This window comes from Scylla paramamosain, chromosome 21 (assembly GCF_035594125.1).
Source record: "Scylla paramamosain isolate STU-SP2022 chromosome 21, ASM3559412v1, whole genome shotgun sequence".
NCBI lineage: Eukaryota > Metazoa > Arthropoda > Malacostraca > Decapoda > Portunidae > Scylla > Scylla paramamosain.
In genome coordinates, this window is record NC_087171.1 from 13,585,138 (window position 1) to 13,609,688 (window position 24,551).

The following is a 24,551-nucleotide window of genomic DNA, read 5'->3' on the forward strand; positions in this document are numbered from 1 at the left end:
TGAAAAGCAGACATCTATCAAATAATAAGGTATGGTTGTGGAAGTTAAGGAATATCAGGAAAGAATATAACACACTAAACATGAAATGAACCTTATTCTGGGCTACACTTTCTCCCCATCCCAATAGATGTTAGTATGAAAGGAAAATATTAAAATAATATTAGCGTTTTTATCTAAGGAGTAGCTCAGGTTAGGTTAGGTTTAGATTCATTGAGTTCAGTAATTTCACTGTTTATCCCTCCATTGTGCAGAATACGGATTACGATCTGAAAAGCATTTTTTTTTCTTTTGCTGAGAAATAAATCACGGAGCGGCAGTGTCTAGAATGGAATAGCTAAAGTTATTTCCATAATCCCAATATGAAAGTTTGACAGGAAATATCAAGAAGGCCATGCAGGAATCAAAGAAGCTTACTCTCTAGCTTCCTTGATAAAAAATAGTAACCCTTTCATCAAAAACAGAGATCAAGATCATTTGACAACGCGGTATTTGTTTTGGGGAAGTTGGCGCGGCGTATTGTTGTGGCGCCTAGGCTTTCTTTTTAATGTAGGTGATGAAGCAGCTCAAGGCAAAACACTTTAGTCTCCAATGAAGTAGTGGATGCCGTCGTATTTCACCAGAACTGTGATACGAGGACAAAAAGAGTCGTGGGGCGGTAAGTGTTTGGAAGCCTTGGGGCCCTCTACGTGTATGTGTGGGTGTGTGTTCTCTCAACCCCTGCCCACACACACACACACACACACACACACACGTAGTAGATTGTTAGACATATTAAACTGCAATGTCGGCCTCCTGCCAAACAAGATTATACCCAGGAATCACATCACCGTTCCTTACACCTTATGACAGTACTGGCCATCCACCATGATCACATCCGCTCTGTTGCATCCAAAGCAGCTGGTTCAGCCAACAGTTTGTTAAAGTCCACACTATGCCACTCCCCCGAGTTTGTGGTCACTCTCCTTATTACCCACATACGCCCACTTCTGGAGTTTGGATCTACTATCTGGAATACTGGTCATGTCACTGACCTAAAGCTGTTAGAATCACTACAGCGACAGTGGACATAGAGGATTCAAGGTCTTGAGAATATGTCATATGCTTAGCATCTTATGTATCTGGACTTATTTTCAGTGAAGGGGAGACTGTTGCAGACAGACCTTATTAAGTGTTGGAATATTTTCATGATCTCTCCCTAATTTCTCCTACTGATTTATTTACTTTGCTTCCTACTATTGGCACAAGACCACATCTTTACAAAATTCTTGTTCCTTACAGTCATTGTGATGGCAGACAGAGAGAGTGGTGAAAGTCTAGAACTCCCTTCCCATCCATGTGGCAGAAGCAGATTCTCTTGATAGTTTTAAGAAGGGATTCACTAACTTCTTGGGTGACTGCCTATTTGATTTCTGCTGCTAACCAGCCTGTTATTCCCTTGATGCTTGTTCTGGGCTTATAGCACACTTTCCAGTCCTTTTTTTTTTTGCTTTGGGTTCCTTGGTGATCCTCTTTAGGGCTGGCGTGCTAGTTGTGCTGGGGTTCCCTTTTGGAAGCCCAGCCGGGTAAGAACCACTTTCCACAACCTGAATGCTTTTGTTAACTTGCAGAAAGATTTTCAGTGAGTGTCCAGAACTATGCCTGCCACACATTGCCAGACAATACATTCATTTATATTTTATTTATATCAATTTGTTTACTGATTTTTTTAAGTTTGTAGATTTTGGCTTGTTTTAATGTTGAAATATTGAAGTAGTTTCTATGCAATGCCCAGGATTTGTACACTCATTTGGCCATGGTCCGGGAAGTCTAGCACCCTTGTTAAGAGATTACTTAGGAAATGTTTGGTTTGTTTAATGTGAAAATTCCCACAACTTTAACTGTTTAGTCATTTGGAGATTATTATGTGGTAGTTGACAAACCATGTATCCTTTTGTAAGGGATCTTGGTGAAACTTTCAATGTTGCCTCAGACATAGAGTCTGGTATAGAGTTTTGATTTCCAAACGACCCTCCTACAGCTTCTATCCTTCTCTGTAACTTCATCTCAAGTTTCCTTTCTGACTGTTAACAGTGGTGTTTCTCAGGATTCTATCCTGTCACCCACTCTCTTCCTATTATCCATCAATAATCTTCTTAGCCAAACTTCTTGTCTTATCCACTCTATGCTGACGATACCTCCCTGCATTTATCCACATCATTTCATAGACATCCATCCCCTCAGAAATTAAACAGCTTGTGCAGAGAAGCCACAGAACACCTGACCTCAGATCTTTCTAAAATTTATGATTAGTGCAGAGCAAATTTAGTATTGTTCAATGCCTTAGAAACTCAATTCCTCCATCTATCAACTCAACACAACCTTCCAGATAACTCTCCCTATTTCTTCAGTGACACTCAACTGTCCTTTTCTTCTACATTGAACATCTCCAGTCCATCCTTTTAATAACAATCTAACTGGAAACTTCACATCTCATCTCTAGTTAAAACAGCTTCTGTAAAGTTAGATGTTCTGAGCCATCTTTGCCAGTTTTTCTCACTCCCTAGCTGCTAATTTGCTAACTCTGTACAGGGGCCTTATTTGTTCATGTATGGAATACACTTCACGTATATGGCAGGATTCTACTCATACTGCTCTTTTAGACAAGGTAGAATCAAAAGCATTTTGTCTTATCAACTCCTCTCCTCTAACAGACTGTCTTCAGCCTCTCTGTCATCACCACAATGCTGCATTTCTTGCTGTCTTCTACTGCTATTTTCACACTAATTGCTCTTGCGATCTTGCTAATTGAATGCCTCCCCTCCCCCCACATCCTTGCTGCATAAGACTTTCCATTTTCTCTCATTCCTATTCTGTCCACCTCTCTAATGAAAGATTTAACCAATATTTCCAGTCATTCATCCCTTTCTCGGTAAACCCAGGAACCCCCTGTGTGCTTCTATATTTCTAGCTTCCTGTGACTTGAACTCTTTCAAGAGGGAGGTTTCAAGACACTTATCCTCCAGTATTTGATTATCCAATTTGACTTTTCTTTGGAAATTGGCTTTCAAGTGAGCCTTTTTCTTTCAAATTTTTATTGCCCTTGGCCAGTGGACTTCTTACATAAAAAAGAAAAATTAATTACATTAGAATCACATAACAAATGAATACTCCTGTAATGATTGCAGAATATGATTATCACTCTAAATTTTGGAAATTCATGGAGCTTTAATTGCTAAAAATAATGATTTTGATTAGATAACTGGGTCATGACAAACATCACTGTTTTGAAGTATTTATCAGGCAGAGGGATTTGTAATACATATGCACTACATAAATTTTAATAGGGATGTCTTTAAATAGTTTCTCTCTCTCTCTCTCTCTCTCTCTCTCTCTCTCTCTCTCTCTCTCTCTCTCTCTCTCTCTCTCTCTCTCTCTCTCTCTCTCTCTCTCTCTCTCTCTCTCCTCTCTCTCTCTCTCTCTCTCTCTCTCTCTCTCTCCCTCTCTCTCTCCTCTCTCTCTCTCTCTCTCTCTCTCTCTCTCTCTCTCTCTCTCTCTCTCTCTCTCTCTCTCTCTCTCTCTCTCTCTCTCTCTCTCTCTCTCTCTCTCTCTTGTCTGTGTGTTACATTTGTAGACCACACCTCATATTTCCCAGTGCTTTCTTATTTTTCAAGTGGCATTTATGAGCATTGTTCTCCCAAAGTTTTGTAATCTTTTCCTTAAAAATATCTTCTTTATCCTTAAAAGCACACTCTTTAAAAAATCTTTATTTCTCCTTATTAAGACCTTATGGATACTTCAAGCTTTTCCTGATAATGTTTCTTATTGTTCCTTCATATGTATTCTCAGGTTTCCTCAAATCTGGATGAGTTTAATGAAGCATACATTATGATCTCATGTGGGGATGCACCAAGATTTTGTGCCTTTTGGGCGGGACTATCTGGAACACCATCCTGGGGAGGTTGGACTGCCTCCTCCACGGCCCAGCCAGGTCCCTCCTCACATTGACCTCCTGAGACAGCTGGACACAGTCTCCATTAATGGCTCAAAGGTATTTTCACCATCAAGTATGTTAGTATTTTCCACATGTATGTATATTATGTAAAGTAAATTACATATTTTTAGGAGATATTTATTGACTTTCACAAATTGTAAAAGCAACGAATATAGTTTGTACTTTTATTATATTTGTTTTAGGGTATTTTAACAGATATATCTTCATTTCTGCTATACAAAGGTATTTTTAGTTTAATGATCCTTTGCTGTCATTAGACAGGAACTTAGGAAGCTACTTCATACTCATTATCTTCAGGAATGGTGGGATGTACGCCACAGCAAAGATGGATTGACAGAGGAAGAGCTTTATGTCAGTGGCTCCAGAGTTGTGTGGTCACGAGGCCAAGCAGGGCGAATCGGATCACGCCAAGTTGTCAAATGTATGACATGTGACTCCACGGTAGTACATGCTATGTTTGCTACATTTTACACCTATCCTGACCAGCCACCTTTGCTTGGAGAACCTGTGCCAGAAGAACCTACAGGTAAATTATATACCTATGGTCTGTAGAGTTGATTTTTGTTGTGCAGAATAACAGTGGGATTATGGTAATGACAAATTTTTAAGTCATCTTATTTATTTCAGGCATATTCTATCCTTATATTTTGCATCCTTTATTTTCCTGCTATCTTACATTTTTCACTTTAGCAGAGAAACCTCCTTTGATAAAAAAGAAAATAAATAAATAAATAAATAAGAACAAAATAAAACTGATGAGAACTGGAACAATTTTGAATACCAAGACACCTTCCTGTCAAGACAGTGATCTATTAATGATACCATCCAGTTATGAAGAAGAAAATTTAAGTAGAGTCCTTAAAAACATCTGATCTTAGGCTGGAGAGAAGAAAAAAACATTTTGGAAGCTTGGTTTTGAAATTTCTTACTTCTTAATGTCCTCTCTCATCTTGAATTGAACCGTATCAGCATGTTTGGAGAATAGGACATCTGAAACTATGTTTGCAGCAAAGAATTCCTGAGAAAGGTGCAAAGAACTGGCCAGGTTGTTGTCTTGATGTCCCTGCTAGGTCTGTTACTCAACTCATGCCCAGTATCTGTTGCTGAATTACATCATGAAGATGATGGAGAATCACTTGATATTATTTACATTAATGAAAATTATATACAATGAGTATGAGTGGGTATCGAATATTGGCAGATTACAGTGGCAATTTCCTTTTACTGTAATTTAATTTTGTATCTTTCATTGTGGATATAGTACTACATGATAATATAAATCTTTTGTACTCCAAATAACTTTCAAAGTTAATGAATGTTAAATAGAGCCAAGTGATTCCATTACTGTCATTCTTAAAGTGATAACAGAAAATTTCCAGTTGCATTTTCCCTTTTCTATTATAGATTCTAAATATTTAACTATATAACAGCATTCATTTATGGTGCATAATAGCCCTTTTTATAATATGTCAAGTATACAGCCCATTACATACATAGCTTTTTTTTTTTTTATTTCTTGGATACAGGTGATGCTCTTCCTAGTATCTGTATTGTGGAGAATGACTGCCTCACCATTATTACGGAAGATGGAGATGACTATTCTGTGGCTCTTCCATTCCCGGTAAGTATTGTTTGTTTGCTACAGCATCAATATCAGCACATATTAACTCTTCACCCTTTGCCCTCGTCATCCACATTCTCATCTGTGGTGTTATGGTTTCATAACATGATTGTCCATTATCCCTTTACTTCATCTACCAACAGCATATATTACATAACCTAAAAAAACTTTTAACCACACATACCTCATATCCTAAGGTAATTCCAATATAATCACTCAATTTGAGAAAATTATAGGATTTGTATTTGCATAAGTTGTGAGATCCTAACCTTTCCAGAAGAGGATAAACTGATATATTATAATGTTATCTTATGCCAGGTAAGGAAAGTGTGGCCAGTCAAGTATGGAATCCTGCTGGAACGACAAGTGATGGCCTCAGAGATTGCCTCTCAAAAGAGTGAGGGTGAAAGTTTGCCAACATTTTATAGTTTACTTCACCCACTGGATGAAATAAATCCCTTGCTCTACAGAGCAGGTAAGTCACCATTACTTTCAAGCAATCTGCCACAGGTTAGATTCAGAACATGGGAGGAAGCTGATGAGATGTCTTTGTTTCTCATTCTTCACACATTGCCAGACTGTTTATATATATATATATATATATATATATATATATATATATATATATATATATATATATATATATATATATATATATATATATATATATATATATATATATATATATATATATATATATATATATATATATATATATATATATATATAATGCAAGTTTTAGTTTTTGTGGCAGTTTGTGATCAAGAAAAATAAAAATAAATAAATAAATAAAATTGATTAAAATTTTTCAATCCAAGTTATTTTTTTATTTTTTTATTTTATTATTTTTTTCTTTCTTTCTCAGTCCTGTTTGGTTAGGAATATGAGACCTCATACTATTGTTCTTAAGATCAAGTGACAAACTCAAAGTATGTAAATATTTTGTTTCAGGCTTCAGTGGTTCATCTCATCCTTCTTACATGAGTGACCTAGCACAGCAGGCTGTGTTCATGTCTCAGGACCCGTCCATCTGCATTCTTTACAATTCTGTCAATAACAGTCACACCATATGGAAAATACGAAGAGCCAAGACAGAGGTAATTATGATTTATCTTACTTTACTGTATTTAATGTGTGTGTGTGTGTGTGTGTGTGTGTGTGTGTGTGTGTGTGTGTGTGTGTGTGTGTGTGTGTGTGTGTGTGTGTTTTTCTCTCTCTCTCTCTCTCTCTCTCTCTCTCTCTGAGTGATCTCATCACTATCTTGAAGAATTACAATGAAGTATTAAGCTCAGAAGATTTGATTTTGTCCACACTGAATGTGTATGATCTAATGCAATAAGTGAGAACTTTGCTTGAAATGTCATTTTAGTAGAAATATTTTGTTTCAGGAAAACAACCTCATATTTCAAAGTGGAGTTCAACCCAGCCTTAACAATACGCCTATCACATCTCTGCTGTCCAGTGCTGCCTCCTACACTCAATTACACTCATACTCACATTCCCATTCATTCTCCCAGAACCACTCCAACATGACCTCCCCTACCACTCAGGTGCCTGTGCACACTCCAACTCCTGCCACTTCCCGCACTAGAACATTATTTCCCACTCCAATGATCACACCAAAACTCCAACATTCTCAGACAGCTAGAAGTCACATGGCAACACTGAGGTGAGTATTTGATTCTTGAAAAATTGCTGTCAAGTTTACTGGATTCAGCCTTACTATATTCATTGTGGTGATGATGATCTCATCATTACAATAGCATTCTGACTTTGTCAGGAGTTGCATAGTTATGAAAGCTTATTCAGGGAAATTCATACATTGTGCAAGTGCGTACCATTGTCTCACAGTTGGTCCGGACAGTATGTAGTATTCACACATGAATGGAGGGGGCAGAAAAATTGACTTGCCAAATGTGTTGAAATGCTTGAGTTAGTATTGATATTTACTTTCAGCTTATTAAAGTTATTAGTGGCTAAATATATTTCGTAGCAAACTTATAGTTAACTGTACCATGTCATTAGCACAGAAAATATATCTATATATATTTAGAAATTTTAAGCAGGTTGCTGCTTACATAAGTGTTATTGACATCAGTTGCAGTGCCAGTCATTCATATGGCTGGTGTTAGTTATCTCATCTTTTACAATTTCTTATTCAAACAAAGTGTGGGTTAGTTTTCACAATATTTTACATGCTATATATATTTCCGTCTTGACTTTACAGCCGAACCCAGTCACCATCAGTGTTTGGTGGACAACACATGCGCCTTGCCATGAGCCCCTCCCCCTGTCGCTCCCCTGGACACCGTACTCCTCGAGCATCACAACTGACATCCCTGAATGAAACGCTTATTGAGCCAGAACCCCTTGTGCCAGACATTTGTCTTGATCACTTGTGGACAGATCATTCTCTTGGTCGAGCCACCAGGGCATTCCTAACAGAAGACCATGTTGAACAGAAATATCTGTGCTTGATGCTTTCACAAGCAGGAATACTACGTTGCATCAAGTATGATTATGCAAATGATCAGTCAGGTTTGGTCTTTGGCTCTGTTTCTTCAATACCTGCTAAAGATGCTCGTCCATTGAGAGCATTGAAAATGATGATAGTTGTTGACAGTAATAACAGTTTGCTGCTCTACACTGGAACTGTTCATGTCAGTCGCATTAACATCAGTGGATTACCTGCGTTTAATTCATCTTTATTTAAGGACTTCTCCTCACTCAACATATCTTCTCATCTTCAAAGCCCTGCCACAACACCACTGCGAAGGTCAGGTCTTCTAACCTCGAGCCGGCCACCTTCATCTGCTGATGCAAAGTTTGATGTTGGACTATCACCAGTGGTGACTGAGAAAATGCACATTGAGACTTCCTTTGCTGAGGATCCTGGTTTACCGCTTTCTTCTGCCATTGTTGCTCTCAGGGATGCAACAGATACTCGGATAACTCTTGAACATGCTAATGGCAATCTGTACAGAATAACTCTTCCAGAAATGACATCTTCTCCACTTGTACGCCATTCCCTTGCTGCATTGAAGTTCATATTGCCATTGGATGCAGCACTTCAATTAATCAACAAATGGTATGCAACAAGGAATGCACCAGGCTCGGATGATTTTTCTCCTCAGGGTGAATGGATTTTATTTTCAATGATGATGCTATCCATGATAGGATATGACACTGATAAGCTTGCTCTGACTTATCCAGTTGAAACATCAGATGCATTTAGTCCTTTGGTTGCATCAAAAAAGTTTCGAGCTGCAGACAGTGGCTCTGATAATGACTGGGAGTATATCTTGTCTTCTCCTTTACATGTTGCTGCTGGGAGCAGTCTCAGTGAAATGCTTGGCCTACAGAAAGTAGGTGTTGTACAGAAGCAGCAGGAAGTTAGCAGGGGAACAGTCAATGTTAATGCACCTTTATTTTCCTATCTACCATCCATACACTTTGCCCTCCATTTAGTGTATGAAGACTTCAAGTTAAATTCTTTACATTGGGAGTTCTGCAACTTGCTTGTCCCTTGTCTTGATCAGCTTGCTGCAGACCTGAGAGCCCCACAATACCTTCATCATTACTGGAGAGATTTTCCTACTGTGTGTCCTCTACAAGGACCTCATCCTCAAGTTCCACTGACAGAATCACTAAAACTTGTGCGCCCAGCCTATGTTACCCGGCAACCACCACAAGTGTTGAAACATTTGTATGATATCATGGAAGGTGCAGAACCCAAACCTTTCCCATGTATTCCACACGTATGCACAACTACCAAGAATCTAGTTTTATTGTATTCAGTTGCAGCTGCTGATTGTCACTTGCAAGATATTCCTGTGGAAAGATTTTTGAACTGCATCAGTCCAAACAACCACAAATTTTTTGCTCCAAGTTTTCTTCCTTTGAGTACTATCCAGAATACTGATAGAAGACCTAATATTCATGAAAAAATAGTACTTCTTACAGATGAACTGGGCTTAACAGTAAGGGATATTCAACTCCTTTCACCAGGAGTATCACTTCTTCTAATGAATGCTCAGCATATGTGTCGAATGTGGCCCCCTGAAAATTGGCCAGCCTCAGCTTACAATCTTATTCACAGACCTGACTTAGTAGCACAGAGGGATACTGCTGCTAAAAATGAAGACACTGACAATGGGAGGCTAAAAGATCCCTTTAACATTAAAGTACGGTGTCATCGTGACCAGGATTTAGCGCAAGAAGTTAAGAAAACATCCCATTTGTCAAAAGAGGATGAGGATGGCATGGAGACCCTGGATACAGACATGCTGGCTCTCAGATGGATTGAAGACCAGAGAATAACTGAGGTTCGGCGTATGCTTTGTTCCTCCAAAGCAGTGACCATTAACATTGTACAACGGCCAGAGGTATCTGATCATGACTTCCTTGAAGAACAAGAGCGACATTTGTATGCTCTTTGTATCAGAACTATGGCACTGCCTGTTGGACGAGGAATGTTTACATTGTGTACTTCTGCACCAGTAATTACAGAAACTCTTCCAATTCCTAAACTCAACCTTTCAGGTAAAGCTCCCCCAAGAGGCACAACTATTGATCTCTCAAATATTGAAGTACCTCCAAACATGGACATGTGGCCACATTTTCACAATGGTGTTGCAGCAGGACTCAAGATTGCACCTAATTGTGGAGAAATTGACTCCACCTGGATTGTGTACAACAAACCAAAAGGATCTCTTGATAGCCCAACAGAGCATGCAGGATTCCTAATGGCACTTGGACTCACAGGTCATCTCCGGAATCTGGTGACTGTCAATATGCATGACTATTTAGCTCGTGGGCAAGAAATGACATGTGTTGGGCTCTTGCTGGGTATGTCGGTAGCCAAGAGAGGAACAATGGACATTCAGACCACTAAACTCCTTAGCGTCCACTTAGAATGTCTCTTGCCTCCAACATCAACAGAATTAGATGTGCCACATACAGTTCAGGTTAGTAAGTGCACTTTTGCAAGATATTTTAGTTGCAGTTTACTGGGCTTCTTAATGTTCATGCATACTCAAGTATTAGAATTTATTTAATGTTCAAAAGATAATGCCCACTGGCTAAATGGAAATGAGAAGGATCAAATGGATGGATGCATTGTGCATTACTGAACAACAGACCTGGGATCACAGATAATAAACTGAGGAAAGGAATAGAAATGGAATTAATTAGTTTGGTGATGAAAAGAGATAGACTGAAGTTGTTTGGGCATGTTGAGAAGATGATGGAGCGTGATTGGATGAAAAGAATCAGAGATCTGAATAAAGATGGTAGTTTTTTAAGAGGTATGAAAAAATCTTGAATACTGTGATTTGAAAAGACCTCAGAGGCTGTGCAACTTGATGATGTGCATGTGCAAATATGTGAACCCTTTCAAAATCATGATGATGATTTAGTTTGTATTTGTATCTTGATACTACATAGAATTATTCCAACAGGTTGCAGCCATCATAGGTGTTGGTTTAGTGTATCAGGACACAGCCCATCGCCACATAGCTGAGGTCTTGATGCAGGAAATAGGTCGTCCTCCAGGCCCTGAAATGGAAAATTCAAATGATCGAGAGTCCTACTCATTGGCAGCTGGATTAGCACTTGGCCTTGTGATGTTTGGAAGAGGTGGAGAGGCAGCAGGTTTTACTGACCTGAATATTGCTGGAGAGCTCTATCACTACATAGAAGGTGGACATAAGAAGCCACTATTTGGCATACACAGGGACAAATATAAGTCACCCAGCTACCAGATAAAGGTTTGTTGTACATGTGTTTTGTAAGTAGAAATATATTTTTTATCACATTTTGTCATAAGTTATGGCATGTATATTAAGAATTGCATTATTTTACCCAACTGATGACTTCATTCTCATGCATGTCTGATTCTGCTTTCACTTGGATCAGTTGTATCAGTCCTAAGTTCTTCAGTTCTTTTGGAACTTAAATCTGTAGTAGTCCATTTGACACCACCTGGTTCTTCCTACAGTTTTTCACTAGTCAGTGTTTTAACATTGTATGTGTTTCAAAATTAGAATTCTAAAAGCAACCTCTCCAAAAACAAGATTCTTAGTTCCACCTATTGCTTTAAAGTAGATTATACCAGTGCTGTTGCCTATTACTTCATTGTTGCTAGAGTCTAGGGGTTGTTATGTGAAGTTATGGTTGGGGAGGTAAGCCAGATACCATGCCACACTTGCTTAAGGCATTGTGGCAGAGGGACACATTCTGTCTGCTTCCTCTCTTTGGATTAGCCTTGTAAAGTAATCATTTATTGTGCAAGATATTACAGAAACTTTATTGGCCAGCATAATTTGAGTCCTTTTTTTCCTTAACATTTTTTAAGGGACAGCAATTAAGCAGGCCTATGTATCACATCCTATGTAGAATTTATGCTGTAATGAGTTTGAATATTTTATTTGTAAGAATTTAAAGTGAAATTAATTTTTTTTCTTTTTTTTTTTTTTTTTTTTACTAGATGTTAAGACATGTTATGAAAAATTTTAAAGATTAAATTATTCTATTTATATCTAACTGCATTTGTTACTACAAAGTTATTCATGATATATAATTGTCTGCAATATAATCTAAAGACTGTATTCAGAAATAATGTTAATTAATACTATATTTTGATGAACAGGAAGGAGACTGCGTGAACATCGATGTCACTGCCCCAGGAGCCACCTTAGCTCTGGGGATGATATATTTTCAAACCAATAACCGTGCCATTGCTGAATGGATGGTTGCACCAAACACTCCATATCTGTTGGATCAGGTGAGGCATATTTATAAATTTTATATATTTGTTTGTCTTATTCTTATACATAATCAAAACATTTTAAGATCTATTGAAGATATGTGTGGCAGCCCATGAACATTCTTAGGTTAGGCCAACATGTAGATTTATTAGATAGCTTGACCATCCATGTTTGCTGGTTCTTGCAAATATATGGAACTTTTTATATTGACTGGTTGTGTGTGATTTATTAGGGACATGGCTTCTGTTTGATTGACATCCTGACATGAAGTATCTGAAGGTGGAGAAGCAGATGAGGTATAGTCACTGTTGCATTAACACATTCATGAAACACCTTTGAAATCAGTCACCAAACTTGAAATGTAATTTATTTTATATTAAAGACTAATAATTTTTCTTGAGACTGAACTTTCCAATCTATTTATGAACCCTTTCCTGTTAAAAGTGTCTACAATATTATAACACATACTGAAAAGTTCATCAAATAGATCTATATCTTGACACTTCAGTTGTGGGGGAGCTGTACAGGGTAACACTAAGATGTACACATTATTTTCTTCTGCAACAGGGAAATTTAACATTTTTCATTAATGTTGTCTTACAATCCACATGACCTAATGTGTTGATAACCAGTTACAGCTCATATCTCCACTCATGCTTTTACCACTTTAAGGTAACTTTCCTTGTCTACCTGTTTTAAAAGTCTAGACTTCAAATTAGGTTCCAATTTCTGTTATTAGGTACGGCCTGACTTCCTGTTGCTGCGAACAGTGGCTTTAGGTCTCATCATGTGGGATGAAGTGGTGCCCAGTGCTGAATGGATAGAGAGTCATGTTCCACCCTCAGTTCTGACTCATATTCATCGGGGAGGAAATCAGTCTACTCCTGGTATAGATTATGAATCAATGCATCAGGTTAGTATTCTGCTTTAAACTCTTTATTTTCCATTGGTGCAAAGATATGAATGTGAGATGAATGCAAATAAAGGATAGGTAATTCAGAAAACTTAGGTGGACTACTTGAGAAGAATACAATTTAAAAAGCTGGATTTAGTAATATACTTCACCTCTTATGTAATGTTCATTTAACTCATTCCTCAGGCTTTCTACAATATACTGGCTGGTTCTTGCATGGTCATAGGATTGAAATTTGCTGGATCTGCTAATAATGAAGCCTTCCAGATACTGTGGAAGTACACACGCATGTTTACCAACTTCACAAAGAGGTGTGTAGCTTTATTTTTCACCTCAGTCATGGTAGATGTAAACAGTATTTTTATGGGAACTTAACATGGAATTTAAGAATGCATATATCTTTCATGAAAGATATTGAAGACAGAGGGATAAAAAATTTTATTCTGAAAACTTTATATTTCCCAAAACAAGAAAAGTAGGAATATTTAGTAATGGTCTTGTTGTTGTTGTTGTTGTTGTTGTTGTTGTAATTATTATTACTATTTTATTATTATTATTATTATTATTATTATGATCTTAATGAAGATATGTTCCTTGCTTGTAGATTTGATAATGTTGCTTAATTACAGGAGTGTAGCTGAACTAGCTGGTAAATCCACCATAGAGACTTGTTTGAATGTGATCCTGTTGAGCTTGTCTATGGTGATGGCTGGCACAGGGGACCTGGATGTGCTACGTATTGTGCGTTATCTCCGCTCCAGAGTGGGGCCCTCAAACTCAACAGTGGGGTGAGTTCACCACCATCATCATTCATTTAATGTACTTGCTTTTCTTAATGGGATCATAGATAATCTCTTCTTGGAAAGGAGTCAAGGCACTTTGCTGATATAGAAAAAAGCAAATAACACCTGAACCAGACGATGTGGTAACATATGTAAATGATATGAACTCATTTTTCGCTAGATTTGAACAGTATGATACTAGTGTAGAAAGAAGTGAGGTGTTGGGTGTCATACGCGACAAGAGAGACGAACAAATCGAGATAACGAACGAAGCAGTGATGAGGGAACTGAAACGTGTGCGAGTGAGTAAAGCCACGGGGCCGGATGGGATACCAGCTCGGGCAATTAAGTACTGTGCGGAACAGCTGACTCCGGTGCTGACACAACTGTTCCAAGATTCCATCGACCAGGGAGAAGTGCCTCATCTATGGAAACTCACAGAAATTAAACCCATTGCCAAAACTCCTTTTCCGAATACTTTTAATGATTTTAGACCTGTTGCCCTCACATCTAATATTATGAAATGTTTGGAGAATATTGTTAGAAACCTTTTATGTGATAGAATGGAATGTTTTAGAGACCAAATGCAATTCGCTTACTGTAGAAATAGAAGTGTTCAAGATGCAAGCTTAACTTTTATGAATGATATTAGCAAACACTTAGATCAAAGATATTCATCAATTAGAATTTTATTTATAGATTTTAGTTCAGCTTTTAACACTATACAGCCCCATATACTTTTAAGGAAACTTTTAGCGATGGGCTATAACAGTAACCTTTTAAACTGGATTTTTAGTTTCTTAGCAAAAAGGCCCCAGTACACCAAAATAGGCAGCACACTGTCCAACAAAATCATTACCAACACAGGTGCACCTCAGGGATGTGTGTTGTCCCCAGTATTATTCACCCTGTACACAAATGACTGTAGGAGCGTCTTTGATGACTGTAACATAATCAAATATGCCGATGACACAGTAATTATAGGAAAGATATTGAACGATGACTGTAGAAATTATGAAACTCAGGTACGAAAATTTGTTGAGTGGTGTACAGATAACTATTTAGTACTGAATGTTAAGAAAACCAAAGAAATGATAATAGATTTTAGGAAAAAGCTTACAAAGGCACCAGATCCCATCAGTATTAATGGAGAACCTGTGGAACGGGTAAAAGAATATAAATATCTTGGGATTGTGATTGACGATGAACTCAAAGGCAATGCAAATACAAATCTAGTCATTAAAAAGTGCAACCAAAGACTTCATTTTATCAGAATTTTAAATAACGTTCATGTAGACAAGAAAATAATCAGCTTGTTTTATAAATCCACCTTAGAGTCAATTTTGAATTTTTCTGTCACTACCTGGTACAAAAAGCTAACTGTATCAGACAAAAATAAGCTAAACAAAATAGTCAAAAAGGCTAAAAAGTTAGGAGCAACAGTAACATTCATAGACAATCTATATCAAGAGGCAGCATTAAAACAAGTTCGGAAAATAATGCAGGACCAAACTCATCCTCTTAATAACTGTTATATGTTTTTAAGGTCAGGACGAAGGCTGGCACTGCCATTGATAAAAACGGAGCGGTACAAGAAAACTTTTGTCCCCAGCAGTATTGTGATTTTTAACCATTTTTACTCATAGAAACTCTTTTAATGCTTTTTTGTGACACACTTTTATTTATATATAGTACTTCTGGAGCCTGTTTTTTTGCCAAAAAGAATTTCACATGTATGCATATATGTATAACAATGTGACCAATAAATTATCTTATCTTATCTTATCTTATCTTATCTTATCTTATCTTATCTGATGTTCATCCATCTTATATCTTCTACACACATCTTCCAGGTCTTTGTTGGTCTTCCCACAGGTCCCTTTTTCATCTAACTCCAATGCCAACATCCTGAGTATATTAATTTCTGTATTTAAAGATCTTTTATTGTGTTAAAGGAAGCCATTTATTTGTGCACTGAGATTTATTTTAGGTATAATATCTCAAGATAAAAGACAAGATCTAGACCAAAAGATTCTCAGACCTAGTGACCATCACTTTGACTTATTTCTTGAAATGATGGCTCGATCATAATTTTAATTGTTCACATAAATTTATCTCATCCTTGCACATTCCAGTCTCTCTCTCTCTCTCTCTCTCTCTCTCTCTCTCTCTCTCTCTCTCTCTCTCTCTCTCTCTCTCTCTCTCTCTCTCTCTCTCTCTCTCTCTCTCTCTCTCTCTCTCTCTCTCTCTCTCTCTCTCTCTCTCTCTCTCTCTCTCTCTCTCTCTCTCTCTCTCTCTCTCTCTCTCTCTCTCTCTCTCTCTCTCTCTCTCTCTCTCTCTCTCTCTCTCTCTCTCAATGTAAGCTTGGAAGTTTTGCGTTATCACAGGTCTTGGCTGTAGCGGTTTCTTCATTGGAATGACACATTTTACAGCTGTCTTGTGAAATTGATTGCCTGGTAATATAACCCAGCCAGATATCATTTAGTGTATGGCTCATCTCTTGGAATATAGTTTTCAATATTTCATAATTTTGTCTTAAGTACATATAATACTACACACAATTTTTAGGACATACGTGGCAGTTTCTTTAGATTTTTTTTTTTTTTTTTTCTGAAGTGCATGAATGTCACTCTTAACTCTTAGTAATATATCAGGCGCGCGGTGCAACAACGACGTAACCGTGAAATTTGAGATTTCGTGTTTTTGCCTGCTCCGTGTGGTAGAAGGGTGTAAAAGTCTCGTGGTGATGTCGGCCAAGTCATATTCGACCATCTAAGCACCTGTACTAAGGCTCAAAGTCGAGCGTAGTGCGGAGAAATAACGTGCCGGTAATGAGTAAGTTTTATTTTTTACGCTCAGAAAAAAATTCATAAAAAATTTATTTATGTACCAATCTTCATGAAACTTTCACCTAATACTATGTGTAATAGGCTCTAACACATTATTAACAAATGAAAACAATATCGGGAAAAAAAATTATTACCTACGGTATACGCGTTAATTAACGCGTAAGTCATCCACCCAAAATCGTCACCTATCACTTCGAAACCTACATCCCCAAACAGAACTACCCAAGACCTTTCAAATGATGTATAATACTTACTTATTTAAGGGTATCCTATTGTGCGCAATCAGTGTTTAACTTTGAGCGCGTTTTTCTCGAAACTTCCATTTCTCGGTTACGTCGTTGTTGCACCGCGCGCCTGATATCTCACTGTACTCAGTTATAATGTGTGAGATTGATGATAATGTTTTTATTAAAAGTATCCCTTTATTACAGGTATGGCTCCCATTTGACCATCCACATGGCTCTTGGATTCCTGTTCCTAGGTGGTGGCCGCTTTTCCCTGTCCACCTCCAACATGGCCATTGCTGCTCTCCTCATTGCTTGCTTCCCAAAGTTCCCAACACACTCCAATGATAACCGCTACCACTTGCAGGTGAATCTTGTTACTCAGAAACAAACATCTCACTTTTACAAATATCATGCAGTTGTTTTGTGAGACTTGTAGAGGAATTGTGTTTTATGTTGTAGTGATTATTGCTATACATAGGTGAGATGTGTCATCATGGTATGTAATGACCTATGTCTAATCCACGCTGTCAGCCATAAGTATAAAAGTATTTGCAGTAGTATTGTGTGCACCTCAATAAAACCTCGATTCTCAAAGATGAATGATTTAAAGTTGTTTGAAAGAGAGAAACAGTTTCTTTGATGACATTTATATCAGTGAACTGTGTTTCTGTGTGACTGATGCTCTCCACATCATCCTCATCATTCCTTATCATGAATTCTTGCATGTAGATGATGAGACATTTAAGGTCATACACTAATGGAATGCGATTTGACATACATAAAGTTGATTATTATTGTTTTTTATACATTTTAATCCAAATGGCTTAAGGAACAAGAGTAGAAAGATGGTTGAAAGCAATAGAAGAAGGAAAGTTGATATAAACCAATCTCTCAGTTGTCTGGCACATAGCAGCCAAAATCTTGCCTGATAATGTTGAAAGCTGGACAATGTATCATTACTCCCTTAGGAGTGTAAAATGTGGAAAGATATGAAAGGTAGAATAGCACGAACATATTTCGATAAAGTATATAATAGAGGAGGTAAGAGTGTAGAAGGTTTGTAGAATATAGAGGAGTATAACTAGATATTGCAAGGATATTTTGTGTAAGATGTAGAATTGGTTAATGAAGTATGCCTTTGTGTGTGTGTGTAGCCACATAAATGAGGATATATTTATTAATTTATTCATTAATTCTTTTATATTTTGTTTGAATTCCTTTTCATAAATTTAAATCCAACACTTTTTCAATTCGTGACTGTTTCAGGCATTGCGGCACTTGTATGTTTTGGCAGCAGAACCAAGACTCTTGATGCCAGTTGATGTGGACACAGGGAGACTTTGTCAAGTCAGTGTCACTGTTAGGTATGTAATGAATGAATTTTAAAATGCATTCTAGCCACAATAATTGTTAATGTACTTTATAATATTGATAGTAGTGTTATTTTGCCCTTTCCTACTTAACTGTCATGTCTCGGTCAGAGATTATTTTTCAAAGTTTTGCATAATAATTTATTTAAATTAATATGTTTTGAAATTAGTTAATTCCTTCTTGAAATTATATTAATATTTTCATTCACCATAAAAGTTACTTGTATAGTAAGTAATGTTCCCTGAAGGAATGACTCCTGAGAGGGTGTCACTCAGTGCAAAACACTGAAGTAAATCAATTGCTTTTGTGTGGCACAGTAAACCAGTATAAAGAAAATATCTTATCAGAAGTTTTACTATAGTTTTCTGTATTTTGTCATGCCATTCTGCAGATTCAGTGACACCAAGCAGTACAAGAATCAATCATATGAGGCCTTAGCACCACTGATGCTGCCTGAACTCTCCAAATTGTCTGAGATTATCATTGAAGGAGATGCCAGTGACCACCGGTACTGGCCTGTCAGGTGTGTGTTTATGAATTTATCTTTTAATTTTGATATGACATAGGATCAGTGTGGATGTTTGCATGTAGCATGTTAAAAGATAATAATGATAATGAATGATTAAATAGATAAAATTATATTACATATGTAAATTTAAACCCTAATTCAATAGAAATATTGATCATTTGTATAATTTAGTATTCATTTAAGCAAAAGTTTTATGAGTTTTTATTGCAAAGAAAAGACCCTCTGCAGTAATTGGCAATGAGCACAGGATTCAAGTGCAACAGACAATATGGTTCAGAATAGTGTAATATGAACCAAAGATGTCTGAGGAGCAAACACACCTTTTGATGGTTAATTTACCAGATTTAAAGGGTGAAATTCTTCCCCATTGTTTGTAATCTATTATGGAAGCTAATTAGACCAATATTGTATAGATTCATGTAATTTATGATGAACTTCATGCATAAAAAAAATCTTTTCTGGATTAATTTGATATTCTAAATAACAAAGATACATCTTGGGTCTGGACTCAAGAGGATGTCTGCTACCACAGGGTCAACCTGATTGGAAGGTATATGTAGTATTTGAGGTGATGCATTATTCACACATCAACTTTTGGGACATAAATTATGTCATTAATTGATTGTACACATGAAAGTATGTGTATTTGCTTTTAGTTAAATGCTTCAATTGAATTTCAGGGAAAAAATTATAGATATGTCTCAGCAGAACATAAATGAAATATGAATTTGTAGATTTTCAAATGGCAACAAGTCATGGAGCATTCTGGAAGCACTACTGAGGTGTGGTGATGGGCTTGCTGTCAAACTAAAGGATGGCCGCTATCCCTATGGTGCTGCTCCCTCAGGACTCCAGGTCAAGCTGGCTCACCTCCTTACACAGGACGACTCAGCTCGCTGGACTATTAAGGCAAGTCAAGGTCACCTCTGTCATCACCATTACTATTTCTTTATTTTGTTCCTCCAAAGCTCCTATTAATTGCCTTTTTACTTTGGAAGTGCTGAAAGGAGTCATGGTTCCCCATCTAGCAGCTAATCAATCACTAAATAACAATCTACATCTTGAACTCTGACTAAATGAGTATAGGAAGGAGGTAATATTTCACAGCAAGTTGGTCTTGGGAAAGCAAAACAAATCTTGAACTTCATTTAATTATCCTCATGGAGATAGTACCTTTAAATTCATATTATTCCCATAATTTATATATATATATCATCTAGCACTTGAAAAATCTCTATTGTTTTCTCTGTAAATGTACTTATCTGTTCTGTTCCCTGTGTCTTGGAACTCCTTCAGTGAAGTAACTCCAACAGAGGAGTCTCCACATTCTCCTTTCCAAAGATTTCATCTTACATATTCCAATTTTTCATCTTATCATTTCTTCCTCTTAAATGCATTGGTCTCACAGGTTTCAGATTTAGTATTTTCTGAAAAATCTATTGTGAAGCAACTGAATCTATAATAAAAAATTATTTGAGAAATTATCTTAACTGCCAGCTCACCTGTCAGCAAGGGCTCATCATTGTGTCATGCCATCTCTGCAGTACAAATATTCCATGTGTCAGTCCTCAGTTATACATACATTCAATCACTCTTCCATTTCCCATTTACATCATCCTTATTCTATATTATTGATAAAGTAACATGCAACAATAGTATATCTTAGAATTCCAACATACCACATTTGCCCTGAACATGTCTGTTATCGTGACACTGTAGGCTTCCAATCAGAAAAATTCCTCCACACACTGATGTACATTTGAAACTTAACCAAAACAGATGCTTACTACAGGGTGCCAAATTTATACCATAACTAGATAATAATAAGCATAGCCTTACATTACCAATGGTATTTTATAAGATCACACTGCAAAAAAATGCAGCATATACATGAATTTCATTTTTTTGTAGAGTTCTGTGCTGGAAGAAGTGAGTGGATGTTCAGCAAGGCTTGTTCACAGTATGGTTGGTGGGGCAGTACCTGCCAGCTCACCTGTCAGCAAGGGCTCATCAAGTGTGTCTACACCAGAACCATCAAAGATGGATGATGGAGATGCAGCTTTTACGCAGGCACTTGTTACCATTATATATGAGTATTTATCAGTAGGGAAACCTCAGGCAATAACCAACTGGCTTGCTGCACTCCAAGTAAGTCTATGTATTACCAATTTTTTTGCACAGTATGAGTGAGCTGTCAAATGTTTAATTGAGATATCACTTTTCAGTTAGCAAAGTGTGATGTATAACACGTAAATGTTTCATCATTATTGGTGTAAAGTATGTGACTGCTAAATTCCAATGTACTTCAGGGTGTGAGAAGAATTTCCAACTTAAGTCAGCGAGCCGGTCTGCTGCTGTGGCACGTAAAGCTGATAGTTCGAGCGGCACACTTTATGCACAACCTTAATAAAGAAAACAGGGATTGCTCTTCCCATTTTGAGAACACCACAAAGGGGAAAACCAGGCCTCTTGTTTCTGCTGAACAAGCTTTGTCATTGAGCAAGCGATTGGAACTTGTTATTGATACATGGCTTGAAGGTGAATACATTCTCTCAGTTATTTCATTAGCTCACAGTATTGACACAGGCACTTGTTATCTTTATTATGTATAAGTATTTATCATCAGGGAGGCATCAGGCTTCTGGTTGATTATTTGATCAGGAGAGAAGGAATTCCTTATTGACAGTCCTTTCAGTATTGAGGAGAACACTCAGCACTGAATTGACATTGTTGGAAAATTAACATCTGGTGCAGATGTTACTTTATCATATAACTTGCAGCCTACTTCATGAAGTATTAATTTTACATAAAAAAGAAGTACCGATATCAAATAACCCTGCAGCTAATGGATTTAGAATTTATTTATACCATGCAAATTCAAAATTTTCTTATCATTGGATAACTAAATTTGTAAATAAAAAATCTATATGTAAATTAGAAGACTAGTGCCTATGTTCAGACTTTACTCCTCATAATTTAGAAGTGAAAATTTACAGTTTAGTTTGTCTATGAAATAAATACTTTGCAGAGACGCAAGAGGAGGTGGTGCGATACCTGAAGGGAGACACTGACAAGCAGTACTCTGCCAAGTGTGCTTTTACACTTGTAATGCTTCACCTTCCTGCATTTACTGACCTGCCATCTACTAAAGGTAAGGTTGCATTATTGTTGAGCCAAGACTTTTGCTCATTAGGAAGAACAAATCAACACCACTGTTGCCACTATCATTACCACTATCACTACCATCTGCCACAGATGTTCCCATACAAAGTGAAAGCATCATCAGAATATTTAGGATAGGCAAAAATGTGATGGTGAGAGTCACAGATGAAGTGCCTAAGAATACAGTAATTACTTTTCCAAGATTAAATAAATGTGTGAAGGAATGAGAGCGATATGATAGAGCAGTCACTTGTGTCTCTTTGCTAATTGTGCAGCATGTCATTAAAACTAAATCAAACCCTCAGTAAAATGTTGAACATTTTTAACTGGTATCAGGTTCCCACATGTTGAATTGAAGCTAGTGTTGTAAATTATTTTGGAATTACTAAGTCACCTATAAGATATGTGGAGTACAGTTAATTTGCAAATACATTGATATCATAAAGGGGGAGGCAGTGGCTTAGTAGTGATGGTACAAATAACTTCTTTTTTTTTTTCTCAAGAATTGCATACATTCTTGTCTTTAAGTGGAAAACTTTCCCAGCTGTCACAGTGTGGGAGGAAACCTCACATTTGAATGATTTAGTACTTACACAGTTTGTATCAGTAAGCAAAGTATTATAGTGAAAATCAGCCATCTGCCTCTCCTGTCTTTGATATCATTATTACGACTACCTCCTCTGCTATTATTCAGCTAAGCAGTACATGAAAGAATATATGCATTACAGTAGTAAGGTTTGTTCTCATGTTGATATGTTTTCTTCCTTTTTTTTTTTTTTTTTTTTTTCCCCTCTCCAGATTACTTGGACCCTCTTCCTTTGATTGCTGTTTTAAGGAAAGCTCAAGTGCAGCCTGCTGCTGTGTCATCTCTTGTAAAGATACTTTTCAATTCTCATTGACGAAATCAGTGCAATATTGAAAGTCCCTTTATATTCACAACAATTTTATCATATGAAACATGTATGGAAATTACTTGAAATTTTTTATTGAAGAAAATCCCAGTCATATGTTGTTATTTGAAGAAACATAAATGCAGCCTATAAAACAGATTGAATTTCATTGATCACTTGTGCTATGGAAAATGCCACAGAAAAACCTGTCCTTCAGTGCTTATCCAGCATTAAACAAGAAAAATTATTTGTATTACCAATGTTTTTTTTTTTTTTTCTTATATCTATATTTAGTACATTTTGGCAAGTAATAAAGCCTTGCTAAAATATGGAAGTTGTTATTGCACCAAATATTGCATTTAATACATGACTCATATTTTACAACTGTGGAAGTATCTGGAATTCAAGAATTACTGTAGTCCAGAATCTTTGATGTTGACAATTATCCTTTTTATCTTCAAACTTAGGAACAAGGAAAGGATTTGTGATTACTAAATCATTGTCTTAAGTTGAGAAAACATTGAAAATTGGCATTTGAAGTCTTTAGTACAAACATGAAATCCTTAAGATGCAGCTTGGAAGTAAGTCACCTGCTGAGGTGGTATAGCAGTCAGCATGTCCCATGTTTCCATCTTAACAAGAAATGTTCATTGAACTTACTACCATCATTGATGACAGCCACATTCTATGAACTCCATCAACACTACTAACAACAGCAACAAATTTTTCATAACAGGAAAGACATTCTAATTGAGGCCAATGATTGAGTGCTAGTGAAGACATACAATCTGGACCATGTGGGGATTAATTTTAACTGATTTAGTGTAAGAACCTGGGGGCTGTCTCTCCAGATATACAAACATGGTTGCAAAGTGGTTTCATGACCTTCAGTTAGTCTTGGCTATTGGGATTAGATATTCAGTGGTATGGGAAAGGAGGGCATGCTCTAAGAAGTTAAGTTCTCTATTGCTGTGATTGTTTTCAATGGGAAATTTTGAGTGTAGGCACTCCTGACTACTTGTTGATTTGTCAGCCATGCCATCCTTGGCATTCTCCTCTAGCACCACATCTGTTGATTCATGCTTCCTAATGTATTCTATGCTTAGGTTCCATGTCCCATTTCCATACATTATTGCCAAATATACTACATTGTCAGCTTTCACTTTTTTCATGTTAAAGCTCCATTGTCTTTCCTTTCCTGTCAACATTTACACTTTCTTGCTAATACACTTTCTCTCAACAACTCATCTCTTCAAACTGTCTCTTAAACCATTCCTCTTTATTTGTATATAAAACTTGTATTTGTCCAGAGCCCAGCATAACTCTTGGATTGGGGGGAAGGGCAGGGAAACAGGGAATACAATATTCTTTTACTATTTTATGATGTTATGTTCTCCCAGAAAACTTCAGCATAATAAGTTGAAAATAAAAATATTAGCTACAGTAAGA

At 36.9% G+C, this 24,551-nt stretch overlaps 1 protein-coding gene across 2 annotated transcripts; it reads left to right on the forward strand.

Annotated features, from left to right (window-relative positions):
• The first annotated feature begins 86 nt into the window (after nucleotides 1–86).
• On the forward strand, nucleotides 87–23,429 carry LOC135111052 (anaphase-promoting complex subunit 1-like). 2 transcript variants are annotated; one of them, XM_064023960.1, is made up of 21 exons: nucleotides 87–655; nucleotides 3,826–4,027; nucleotides 4,289–4,517; nucleotides 5,518–5,612; nucleotides 5,931–6,087; nucleotides 6,564–6,709; nucleotides 7,001–7,281; nucleotides 7,840–10,579; nucleotides 11,072–11,380; nucleotides 12,262–12,396; nucleotides 13,119–13,292; nucleotides 13,479–13,603; nucleotides 13,922–14,080; nucleotides 17,355–17,514; nucleotides 18,417–18,514; nucleotides 18,913–19,044; nucleotides 19,785–19,959; nucleotides 20,962–21,198; nucleotides 21,360–21,588; nucleotides 22,079–22,201; nucleotides 23,011–23,429. In XM_064023960.1, the coding sequence occupies exons 2-21, from the start codon at nucleotides 3,881–3,883 to the stop codon at nucleotides 23,109–23,111; spliced, it is 5,952 nt and encodes a 1,983-aa protein (XP_063880030.1). In that variant the 5' UTR covers nucleotides 87–655; nucleotides 3,826–3,880; the 3' UTR covers nucleotides 23,112–23,429. The 2 variants fall into 2 exon arrangements, with proteins under 2 accessions (XP_063880030.1, XP_063880031.1); XM_064023961.1 differs by having other exon boundaries at nucleotides 7,130–7,281.
• Nucleotides 23,430–24,551: the final 1,122 nt, after the last annotated feature.

Excerpts from the sequence above, each read along its gene's own strand:
- LOC135111052 (XM_064023960.1), top strand. The coding sequence starts at position 3,881 with ATGCACCAAGATTTTGTGCCTTTTGGGCGGGACTATCTGGAACACCAT. Across the intron at positions 7,282-7,839 it reads AGTCACATGGCAACACTGAG|CCGAACCCAGTCACCATCAG; the intron begins GTGAGTATTTGA and ends TTGACTTTACAG. Across the intron at positions 17,515-18,416 it reads ATAACCGCTACCACTTGCAG|GCATTGCGGCACTTGTATGT; the intron begins GTGAATCTTGTT and ends TGACTGTTTCAG.